At 37.5% G+C, this 13201-nt stretch overlaps 1 protein-coding gene across 5 annotated transcripts in view; it reads right to left on the bottom strand.

Moving 5' to 3' along the window:
• AdamTS-A (ADAM metallopeptidase with thrombospondin type 1 motif A) overlaps positions 1-13201 on the bottom strand; it is a 553824-nt gene that overhangs the window by 98422 nt on the left and 442201 nt on the right. For all 5 annotated transcript variants that reach the window (XM_083134293.1, XM_083134294.1, XM_083134295.1 and 2 more), the window contains exons 6-10: positions 12601-12753; positions 9585-9734; positions 9151-9298; positions 4849-5033; positions 3649-3899 (exon numbers count right to left, since the gene is read on the bottom strand). In XM_083134293.1, coding sequence (XP_082990419.1) covers positions 3649-3899; positions 4849-5033; positions 9151-9298; positions 9585-9734; positions 12601-12753 — 887 coding nt within the window. The remainder of the gene's footprint in view (positions 1-3648; positions 3900-4848; positions 5034-9150; positions 9299-9584; positions 9735-12600; positions 12754-13201) is intronic.

The raw sequence follows: 13201 nt of genomic DNA on the forward strand, positions 1-13201 counted from the left end.
TGGAACAGTGTATACCACTTTTTCGCTTGTAGTGATCTTGTATCCCTACACCTCTTGGGAACATTTCAACTGAAGTTTTAAGTGGCATGAATGCATGTCCAGAAGAGGTGGAGGCATGCCCCTCCCTGGAAAATGAATGTCAATCAAATTATATTTCACACACGTAATTTAATTTCAGTCACCTGCACTGTATTGATTACAAAGGATGTTGCAGAACTTAACAGAGAGAGAAAGACCTTTGAGGGGGAAATGCCATTATGGTTAAAAATATGCCTCCTTTGTTTCCCCTCCTGAGAAAATCCTGCGAGCATCCATGGCAACATGCAGCCAGAGTTGTTAAAGGTCCAGGAACTCATAAATTCTAATGGGTTCCACTGCAGGACCAGAACCTTTTTTATCACACAATTTAAACTCTGTCCAAGTTGTGTATTGTTTAATTGAAAAAAGGTTCTTGGACCGTATTTAAATTGATCCGGAAAAAAGATTCCTGGAATGTATTTAAACTGATCCGGAAAAACAGTTCCTGGGTTATATTTAAATTCATCTGGAAAAAAGGATCCTGGACCAAATTGAAATATTTTAAACATAAAAAGGTTCTATATGGTCTAGAACCCATTTACACTTGCTGATTTTCTTTCCCGGTTGGGAATTAAATTTATTTACAATTCCTGGTCCTTTAACAGCCCCGGAATTGTTAAAGATCCAGGAACACGTACATCTAACGGGTACTACTGGGTTCCGTAACAATATCGAAACCTTTTTTCTAGCACAATTTAAATTCAGTCTAAGTTGCATATTGTTTCATTTCAATACGGAACTTGGACCCTATTTAAATTCATCCGGAAAAAAGGTTCCTGGGCCGTATTTAAATTGGTCCGGAAAAAGGTTCCTGGACTGAATTGAAATACTTTAAATATAAAAAGGTTCCTTACAGTCCAGAACCCATTTATGATTGTTGATTCTCTCTCCTGGACCAGAATTGAATTTATTTAAAATTCTTGGACCTTTAACAACCCTGCATGGAGCACATGCCATTTGAAACAATGATAGCATTGCACACCATTATTGCACAACTTGCTACACAAGCTTGTATTCGATTGACTGGTCCTTAAGTGACACACATGTATCGCTGGTTGCTCCTATGTGAAACAACCCTTAGGCTAAAATTTACAGCCCAGGGCAATTTTTTTCAGCAAGTGATAGTTCTACTGAATATGTTGACAACGTTTATGGAAATGTGTCTAAATGTCCAGTACTGGCCATGCCTTTATGATGATTGGGTACTTTGAAGCTTAATGAGAGATCCCACTTAGCCTAATTGTTAGTCCTCTCACATTTGGTGCAACAGTCCCGATTGGAGCTTTAAAAAATTCAGTGTTGAATGGAAAGCTACTTAAAAGCAATAGAAGAGGAATCAAGTGTCGAAAGCCAGAAGCCAACAGCGATGGAACTATGTGCTGACTATGCATAACCCAACCGAAAAAGCCACTTGGCAGACCTCGGCCTTAATAGTTAGTTGATAAGTTTATCAACACTCTGGACTGATCTAGAGATCTAACTGAGATCTGAATCACTGAGTTGTGATGTCCCATTGGGAATCTTTAACAAAAGAGAGTGCCAAATTGCAAGTTCTTTCCTATCTAAAATGTGTAACCAGCGTTCGTAATCATTTTAACCAAACGAATACCCCAACTTTTTCAAGAAATTTTAAAATAAATTTCCATGCCATTCTATGGTGATGTAACACGATAATAAAAAAATTTTTAAAGTCTTAAACTGCGCATACTATTCAGGAGATTAAAAGTTTTAAAAATTACCCACCATTTCCAAATTTTGGGGTTATTTTCAATCAAAATGTCCTGACTTCTCCATGACTATTTCACTCATAGGATGATTTACCTGACTTTTCAGAGTGTCTACGATTTAGTAAAAACACAATTCCCTGACTTTTTCCAGACCAAAACCTAAAATTTCCAGACCAGATCATTATGGTGATTAGTATACAAGAACATGTGTGTAAAAAGGCCACTATAATTGAGTCAAGTTTAGAAGAATAAACTAGAACTTTTAATGCAAAGTGTCTACTTTTAATTAAAAACAATATTCAGTACGCTAAACTGAAATATAGTGGCCAAACAACAAATTAACCAAATAACTTATCTGCAAGAAAACTTAAATTCTCATTGTTACACAATTAAAAATTAGAATGGCCAAACCATTTGAAAAAAGAAAGAAGGGTTCAAAGCAGGCCAAATCCAGTAAAAAAATATTTTGCAGTCTAAACCTTGTGATAAGCCAACATATGACAGCCAACTTGCACTTGCTGCAGAAAGAGATCTCTTTAATGTGGAGACCAGAAGGCACTTCCTCAAGATACATGGAATGCCACTGCTTTCAGATGCTGCTCATTAGATGAGCAACACCTGCTGTAGAAAATATATCAGATGTTGATTTTTACCCAGAAAGAGAGTTAATTTTAATTCCCGGATTTTTTCAGGATTCCCAGGCTGGTGGGGACCCAGCTCTCCCAGAATTTCCCAGCTGGTGGGGACACTGCTCTCCCAGCCAGTAGGGGACCCGGCTTTCCCAGAATTTCCCAGCTGGTGGGGACACTGCTCTCCCAGCCAGTAGGGGACCCGGCTTTCCCAGAATTTCCAGGCTGGTGGGGACCCGGCTTTCCCAGAATTTCCAGGCTGGTGGGGACCCGGCTTTCCCAGAATTTCCAGGCTGGTGGGGAGCCGGCTTTCCCAGAATTTCCAGGCTGGTGGGGACCCGGCTTTCCCAGAATTTCCAGGCTGGTGGGGACCCAGCTTTCCCAGAATTTCCAGGCTGGTGGGGACCCGGCTTTCCCAGAATTTCCAGGCTGGTGGGGACTCGGCTTTCCCAGAATTTCCAGGCTGGTGGGGACCCGGCTTTCCCAGAATTTCGAGGCTGGTGGGGACCCATCTTTCCAAGAATTTCCAGGCTGGTGGGAACCTGGCTTTCCCAGATTGGATTGATTGATTTGGTTTTTTAATTCCACTTTATGCACAATAAGATTAATCGGGACTGGACCTACAGTTTCAAGTGGGATCCGAACCACTATGTGCCTCCACCGGGTATTGAACCTGGGACCCCTTGACTACGTACAAGGCAACGACGCTCCCACTGCACCATCGGGGAGGCCGGCTTTTCCAGAATTTCCAGACTGGTGGGGGACCCTGCTTTCCCAAGATTTCCAGGCTGGTGGGGACCCTGCTTTTGCAAGATTTCTAGGTTGGTGGCGACCCTACTTTTCCAAGATTTCTAGGCTGGTGGGACCTCCACTTTTCCAGGATTTCCAGGCTGGTTTGGGCCTTGCTTTTCCAATATTTCCAGGCTGGTTGGGACACAGTTGTTCAAAAATATCCAGGGACTATGCTTTTCCATGATATCTAGACTGGTAGACACCCTGTTTTTGCACAATTTCCAAGTTATCCATACTAACAATACTGTGCTTTTCCAGGTCATTGAAAACCCTGCGAAGTGACACAGAACAGACTTCTGCACTTCAAAAATAAGAGCAGAAACTTCAATTCACAATGTACACAAAATTGCACATCAAATGTTTTCTAACAGCATTTACTTAATACCATATGGAAAGACATAGATACCTTGGTGTATACTTACTCCCACCATATTTAGGAACCCACTTGACATCATGAGAAAGACCCTGGATGTTGAAATTATTGTTGTTGTAGACAGCACATTGCTCCTCCCGGAAGTCCCTGGTGCCTGATGGGCACTCCTGGATCTTGCATGATCTGAATTTAACCCTGCGGCCAATGCAATATTGTCCGCCATTTGAAGGGAATGGACTGTTGCACTCTCTGAGGGAACGTTTCACTCCACCTCCACATGTCCGGGAACACTCTCCCCATCTACAAAATATATTTAAAAATTGTGTGGAATTAGTGTTAAGTTAAATTCTAGGGATGATACCACTGCCAATACTTTTACTGATTCCCACAGATACTCATATCAATACTTAAAATTTATAACAATTAAAACTTGTTTAGAATATTAAGAATTTAACATATAAGTTTTCTATTGGAAGCAAAATATACTTACTTTTGCTTTTAAAAATTCAGAATTTCATGCGAGATAATCATTTGCCACTTCAATAATATGTGCTTACATAGCAATATATCATGTAAGAATATATGTTTATGTAACATACATGAAGAAGGGCTTGGGGGGTTAAACATGGTAAGTGACATTTTGGTCATTATTGAGTTACAAAGTAAAAAGAGTCAATGTTCACTTTCGCGTGTAATGGCCATGCCATGTAATTTGTATTGAAGTCTGTGAATGCTTCTGAAATTGATAGACACAACAAGAAAACAATTTATCTACAGTAATAACCTTACTGCTTAATAAACTCAATAATGACCAAAATGTCACCATGTTTTACCCTCCGAGCTCTTCATATAAGTGACATTTTGGTCATTTCTAAGATCATTAAGAAAAAAGCTTATTAGAAGCTATACTGTAAAAAATTGTTTGTGTGTTGTGTTTGACAATTTCAGGAGGCTTCACAGAGTCTCACAGAGTCCAATGCAAATTGTATCACATGGCAATTTCACTCGAAAATTGAAAGATGGCACATTTAACTTTGTAACTCAAAAATTAACAAAATGTCACCATGTTTTACACCCGAGCCCTTTAAATATAACTGGTACTGCACACCATTAAGAAGAATTGAATTTAATATTCATAAAAATTACAAAAAAGAATTGTGCACTAAGATACAAACTATTTATATAAGTATTGATTATGGAAGTTCTGAATATACAAACATACATTGATGAAGTTGAGAACACAACTTACCCCTGCCACTCTCCCCAGTTTCCATCTATAGGGCGGAGGGACGCCAAGTCGCGCATCACACAATGTCCACGTTGGCACCACATTCCATCACTGCAGGGAGTGCCGTCTGCCCACGGCATGTGCTGCGTGCGGCAACCTTCTTGCTCTCCAACATCTGTGGTACACCAGAGCCTCTTACACGCTGGCTACGGAGAATACCAGTTACTATTCGCACATGCGTAAATGCTTCATTTAACATCTGACAAATAACACACACTCAATGCATTGGTAAGACTAGTTTCACGCATTTTGGTCACCCAGTGGAATAAGTTTGAGAGAAGTGCCATTCAAATGAAGGTCTTCAAACATGGGCATCCAGCAGGGGTGAGGCAAGGAGGGGGCTGTGCTCCCCCTCCCTGCAAGATGAATGTCAGCCTAAAATTATATGTGGAGGGGCAGGGGGTTAGGGCTATTATGAGGGTAAATATACCTCATTTAACCCAACTGACAAAAATCCTGTCGATGTCCATGTCTTCAAACATGGCTGCTGAAGTAGGTTACCAGCAAAAATGAGAGCACACTATCTGCAAATGTGACGCATAATTGTTGAAAATCAAAGTTTGTTTAAGTCCACTTTATGCTCAGATTGGCTAATTGGAACTAGACTAGAGTTTCAAGTGCTGCGCAGCATCCTTCTCCCAGAATCTAACCCAGTACTCCTTGATTAGAAGGTAAAAGTTTTACCACCATGCAATACAAACAGTCATGATGACTAATACATAGAACTCGGAAATGCTAGCAAATAATGTGAAACTCACACATTTTCAATTCAAAAGCACTGAATTAGAGTACAAAATTCCAAAACTTAATCCAATTTTTCTCAATCTTCTGTTTGTCCAACTGAAGGAGGTATTACCTTCATTGGGGAGCCAATTTCAATACCGATGTGTCTGTATGTGCAGACACCAGTGGCATAGTTTTTCACAAAATGTGTGACTTTTACTTCTTTTTTCATGCCCAGAAAAAATAGTACATCTGGTAACCCTAGACTGATAGTGCCAGTCAGCGAGGGAGAGTCTGAAATTAAAGATATAAAAATGAATTGGATGAATTAAGCCACTAGGATTGTAGGAGTTGAATAGAACTTGACAAGTGATCTAATTTCAATAACAGCCAGTCAGAGAAGACAGTCAACAGGCATTTATTTCTTCTCCCTGAATTCCAGAAAATAATTTTCCTTAAGGACCACTACGTCACAGGCAATCATCTTGGCAACCAAGTAACACCTCCGACACTGAGCGGTGTACTGCAACCACTTTTGAAGACCTTCGTTGATATCGCTAATATTAAAAACACACTACATGAAGGTCAAGGAGCTATATTCAGTGACCCCTGTGAAGGGATTCTCAGGTTTTGTCAGCACTGACAGCACCAGGATTAGGCTAGAGAGAACAAACTTGAAAAAGTAGCCAAATACAGTAAATTTGCTTTTAGCAAAACATATATATTTTAAATGGTATTTAGATGCATACTAAATGCAACTTCTTTCTCTGGTGCCATCACTGCTGGCTAGCAACAGCTGTTCAAAAATGTTGCTTACTTCAGAGAACCACAATATTATAAAAATATTTTGTGATGCTTGGAATTAATCTTACATTCCCAAGTATCTTACAATAGAAAATAGATTTACAGAAAATATCTAGACAACATGGAATCCACATGGACATTATTCTGAACATTCTAGAGTGAGATCTAGACAGAATTAATTGATATCGTGATAGTATTTTTAAAAAATTATTCTTTTCTTGGTAAAGCCATTGCCAACATACCCCAGCTTTCAGAACAGAAGCAGCAAGTGCCATGATACTGTGGTGGAGAATTGAAGTCAAAGAATTTGGGAAAAAATATATTTCTATAAAATTATCTTTTATAAAGTCATTTTCAATTAGCATCAGTAGAATAAATTACAATCTTTATTAATTGTAATGATGCGATCATTACTGGATCCTTTTTTTATGTTATAAAATTGTGTATGGCTATGTATTCCTGTACTTTTGGGTTCTTGGCCGTTGGGGGAGCGGTAAGTTTCCAGTAACGGTTTAGGTCATTAGCGGGGCCTATAAATAGGAAGGGCAGGGGAGCAGTCGGCCTCAGATGTTTGGCGGAGTACAGCAATGTAAGAGGTATCTTTTTCTCTGTGGGGAGCGGCTGGGCGAGCTTTCTTTCCTTATTATGTGAACCGACGGCGGGGATGTTAACTTTCTTTCTTTTAATACACACACTTGCTCTTTTCACATTATTCCAATAGTTTATTTTATGTGGGAAACCGGGTACACAACACACATACCTTCAGCCACCTTTTTTGGTACTGAGGGTTATATTTTTTTTACTCGTGGAGCCAGTGGCTACGCGAGTCTACACACTCTCTTCGGGAAGGGGGGACAGGGTACACCGAAATGTAATTTTGTGAATAACGGCCAAGAATTAACTTCTGTAAATATAATATGAATAAACCTATACATATCTAAAAGGAAATGGGCGTTAAGTTGTAATTTGAAGAGGTATGTATCTATTGCCTAAACTAGCATCCACAGAACTTCAGGTACTGCAAGTTTTGAACCTCGGGACAAGGATTCAAAAATGTATGGTTGTGTATATTGTGTATGTTGCTGAGAATCAGCTTAAAAGCACAAAATATACCGTTACATAATAAATCACAAAAAATGACAAAACTGCTGCCTTTCCAAGATGGCCACAAAGAGTTTCTTGCTACAAAATTAAGGTGCATCGAACATGGTGGAAATGCAAATTAAGCACAGCAATGTTGCACAGATATAAAATTGATTAGCATTATAATATAGTACAAACACTTCCATTAATGTGAAAACACGTCAGAAATGTTAAGAAGTGGACAATATAGTTGCAAATAGAAATGATTTATGGTAAGTCATAACTAGAGCCTGCATTTCTAGCCACTAAAAATTGCCCAAATAGGCTGGTAAAAAGGCACTAAAATAAAAAAGGCAAATACAGCAGAACCTCAATTTTCGTTCCCAGATTTTACATTTTCCCATGTTATACATTCAACCTTGACGATTCCAACATACCAAAATAATTTTAAAATTTTCCTTGACTTTATATTATTCCGCATTTTAAGTTTTTCCAGCTTGGTTTCTTCAAAAACATAAAATCGAGGTTCCACTGTCAAAGGCATTCACTTTCAATATTGTAATAATGATAAACCTCAAATTCAAATTCTCACATTAACTGCTGTAATTTCATAATATATGGAGAATTGCATAATAATTTAATATTTTTTTATTTAATGGAAACAATATTAATGATTTTTCTTGCATGTACGCAATGCTTGCATTTTAGAATATTTTTTCTTGTAGTTTACGGTTGTTACAAGCATAAAATCACAGTTCTTTGTAATGTTTCAGGAGAACACACAGTCCCTTCATCAGCCATTTAACAATGGTTAAAAATACTTTTTTAACAGAAAAGAATCCTTATACAATTGACTTTGTCAATGTTACATTGTTGTAGCGTAGCAACTAAATGTCATAACCATAAACTACAAGACAAATACCAGTATTTATTTATTATTATTTATTCACTCTCAAAACAGAAAAAAAATTAAATTATCTGTTGTAAGCTTGAACCCTGGTAAGAGAAAAGTTTTATAGTGCATATCAACAATTACTCTTCATTCATGATGGGGAATTCAAAAAGGAATAGTTATGGGCAGGATGGAATTTGAACCTGGAATCTTTGGTACAGAGATTGTACATCACCATTCCGCACATTTGGTCACAGAGGCAGCTTATAAGGCAAATCGTGAATGCTGGGCTTCCTCTCTAGGTGCAGGAGGATGAACCCTTTTTTTTTTCTAGTTGCCACCTACCATGCACATTGAAAATTACATCAAGGGGACGATTGCTCTAGAGTATTTCTTATGTTTATTGAATGTTCATTTTTAAGTTCTAGTTGTCAAAAAGAGGGAAGCACCTGAATCCACCTGTGCAGAAACCTAAACCAAAAAGTCGCAAAAACTCACGTTTCGCAGTTGAAAACATTATTTTGTCCATCTCTTGAAACATTGGAAAGAGGCTCTAGTAACTTAAATGGGCAATTACAGGCACTACAGAATTTACTTATAATAATTGTATTAACCTGTACTGAAAGCATACAAATCTGATCAAAGAACAAAATAAGTAATTTAGGGCAATATTCGGGCTCTAGTCATAACAAACTGCACTTACACAATGTCAAGAAATTAAGAATACAAGAGGCGCTGAATTGCAATAGTTCTCCACTCACCATGTACGAACATATTCTGGAACCGTGGCCAAATACCAACTCACACTGCTTGTCTTCGTTAAATAATTCCCCTGGAAGGTGGGACCTGCGAGCTTTATCTGTGACGAATATATCTGGTTTATCCAAGAGGCAGTTTCCGTAGCCAGCACTGGAAAAGTAAATAAAAATATCAAATGACTGAAGGTAAAGGCCTTCGTACATGGAACAGACATCCACGCCCAGTCCTTCACATGCACACTGAAGCATACGGTCCTGGGTTTGAATCCTAGGTGGGCCGGGACAAACCATAGTTTGGGTGATTCTACTTTATATTCAAAATAACGAAATGGCAAAATTCTACAGTAAATCGCAGACTATTTGTAGTAATACTGAAAAAACCTTCCGACATATTAATGTCCGTTCCTTATTATAATATGTTCCAAAAATAATCTTACTCGAGGTATTCAGTGAGGTAGTGTCTGCTGCAATTTGACCATGACCAGGGGTATGTGTTGTGGTCGAGCATCCTTGACATAACATTGTGCACTCTTGAAGAACCATGGAATGTGAGGCATTTGAAGTCGTCGTCATGTGGCATGTTCAATCTGCAACAGAAATCAATCTTGGCTATTAATCTTTTCATGATATTTTCTTTATTTATTTATTGCATCTTGTTTATCATGGTGAAGTTAAGGCTTTGTAGCCTTTTCTACCACTTAACCATGTATACAACGAAATTTTAACATATGAAAATTAGAAAACAACATCAAACCAATACAAAATAAGTTAAATGTTGAAAACAAAGAAAGAAAAAATATAAAATTACAAAAAAGAAAAAGAAGAAATGCATACGGGAATAAAAGTCTAACCTATACTCATGAGCATACAACAAAACACACACTCATATTCATGACAGTAGTCAGGGATTTGAAATATTAAGGTGAAGAAGGGTTTTCACTGTTTTACTGCACGTAACTGTATTCAATTTTTCACTAACATATAAGCTTGCACTAAGGTGCTAACTATTTGTGCCCAATAAAAAATGTTTTAATTGTATCTTAATTCCGGATTTCGAGGGGCAGTGAGTTCCAAAGATGAGAAGTGGAAACTGTGAAAGATTTTCTTCAGTTTTCAAAGAAAAGGCTGTAACCCTCCTCCAGATGAATCGGTTATTTACTTTCTTTTAGTTTCCCATTGACTTGGAAGTTTTATAAAAGTCAGGACTTTCAAGCATAGAAGCACTTAGAAGTTTAGTACATAGGAATCATCATTGCTCGAAAAATCTTCATTAGAAAAGGTGCCAGGAAACCACCTACTGGCAATTGTGCATACTATAAGAAGTTGAGCATCACCGTATTCAAAACATTGCTAAATCATGCGAGAAAGCACAAAGTTAGGGGTTGGGGGACAAAGAGTAAGGAATAGTTACTGATTTTATGAAATGTTCACAACGTTGATAAAAAAATCAAAACACCATTAAGCCTTGTTTCCATGATATGAAAAACTCAATATGCTGACCAAGGCAGAAATTTATTTTATTTTAAAACATAAACTAAATGTAAAGTTTCAACCTTCTAGCAAGGTCTTTTGTACTTGGTACAGAGTCTGAAGAAGACCTTGCTAGAAGGTTGAAACGTTACGTTTGTGTTTTAAAATAAAATAAATTTCTGCCTTGGTCAGCATATTGAGTTTTTCAAAAAATCATTTGCTAACTTACGCTGTACTGCAATTTGAACTTAGAATCTTCAAAAATTCATACATGAAAACTTAAAAGAACGGCAATATTACAGCAAAAGATCACAGTCGCCAGGCTGAAATTTTTAGTCGCCATGGCGACTGGGGTTTTTCAAGCCCTGGGAATCATATTAACATTATTAAAAAATATATACATATATTCTTAAAGAAAAATTAAGTATTTTCCAATTGATGAAAGTTCCAAACAACTACTGGGAGGGCATTATTTCCGATGTAATTAACATATACTTTGTTCGTTAGTAGTACTTTTCTGCCACTTTTGGCTCACATATTGGAAATGGATAAATTACGTGTAGTTGTTTTGAACCTGAAGCAAGAAATCATGCTTATATCTAAATTAGTTTCTGAAGCACAGAGAGGGGGAGAATCAAGTGAGAAGAAAAAAGTGTTTGGCCTAATATATGATATGTGGCAAAATGAAGTGCAATTCAAATCAAAAGAGGAAGAATTCAAAGTACAAATACTTAACGCCTTCCTTGACTACCTCATCAGCGGCATTATGTACGTTTCAGTCAGGAGACTGTAAATCTGATGAATGCATTAAAAACCTAATTAAGAAGATTTCAGGCTTATACCTGTTCAGTTCAGCGTCAAGCAATTCGGTAGCACTGTCCTGATTTGTGGTCAATGGCAGTGGTTCTTACTGCATGACAAAGAAAGGCCCCATACTGCTCTATCAGTCCCGGAATATCTGGCCAAGCACCGCATCTCTGTTCTACCACATCCCCATATTCACCCGAACTGTGGCAGTGATATTATATATATATATATATATATATTTTCATGTGAAAATGCTGCTGAAAGGAAAGCATCATGAAGATATTGTAGCAATATAAATGGCTGTGACAGATGTGTTGAGAAGCATCCAAGATGAAGATTTCTCTGCTTGCTTCCATGACCTCCGTAAATGGTGGCAGCTGTGCATAGATAGCCAAGGAGACTATTCTGACAAGACCTAGGACCATTAGTTCATACGTTGAATAAGTTATTTTCTATGAGCTCAGTAATGGAACTTTTCTGACAAAGATTGTATGTATATAATGTTTTTCATAATTTATTTATATATATATAATTATGCAAAAAATTACACACTGCTTATACACCCCTGTTTCAAACCCATCAATAGCTACAATAAAACACAGAGAAGGAATGTTTTCTGTCTTGGGCTGAACATTTATCAACTCCCCTTCATCAGAGGGTCTACACAAGTCTATGCTTTCAAATCAGTGAGAAACTGGGAGGGATATGAAAAGTGAAGAAAATGCTAACAAGGACACTTACTTATTTATGGTCTGGAAGCTAGAATATGAATAGCCATTGTTGACTTCAATGACTCAAATAAGACCACAGCCAAAATATTTAATTGCATGCATAAAGATCTTGTATCTTCATTCTCCATCAGTCAAAACTGCCATGTTTCATCACATGACTTGGTACTTTTTCACAGTGATAGTAAATACTAAGGTACATCTTTTGACATTTTTTTCTTTACATTACAAATAATGTTTTTGCACACATGATAAAGTTAAGTAGAGCACTCAACATAAATATCTGCACCTACACATGCATTAAATTCATGCAGTGTGCATAATGTGCCAATATATGATATAGACACGATAAACAGGTGCTGGACAAATATTATAAGTTAGCACTTGTTAATACTTTTTGATGTATCTCAAAAAGTAGTAATATATAGTATGAATATAGAATACTAACACATGTCCTAACTCGTGTGCTATAGTGAAAGCAGCGCTGAGGCCATTGTCCTGTACAATAGAACAACTTGAATCCCTGTCGCACATCGTCCCAAGCTCTGCTAGACCTAAGGTATCGCATTTCTGGTGGGCCGGCACACGACAGATATTCTCCCTGCGAAAAAAAAAAAAAAAACACAAAACTTTATTGTTTTTGGTTTACATGCTACTGTGCCAATAAAAAGCACAATGAATTACAGTATATTGCCACAGACAGTATAGTAGTTAAATGCAGTATTCTTGTAATCAAGAGATCGACTCCTGGTGGGGGGACCCATAAATGGGATTTTAAAAAATGAAAACCTTTTGAAGTGTAAATTAATATTAAGGTAACAGTTCCGTATATCAGAAACACATTTCTTCATTTTTACAGAAGAAACTACTTACGGAAATTAGTTTCTGCAAGCTTTGCAATGTTCGTCGAGGTATTTTCTTCCATCGTGGATTCACTTGTATTCATGTATTTTTCAAGAGAAATAACTCACCGATGCACAATTGTAATTGCTTTCGCTATGTGAACTGCATGCTGATTACGTTTGATGACGTAAGCCCCTGTCAGTGTT

The sequence above is a fragment of the Lepisma saccharinum genome, chromosome 13 (genome assembly GCF_977018435.1).
Source record: "Lepisma saccharinum chromosome 13, izLepSacc3.1, whole genome shotgun sequence".
NCBI classification, from domain to species: Eukaryota; Metazoa; Arthropoda; class Insecta; order Zygentoma; family Lepismatidae; genus Lepisma; species Lepisma saccharinum.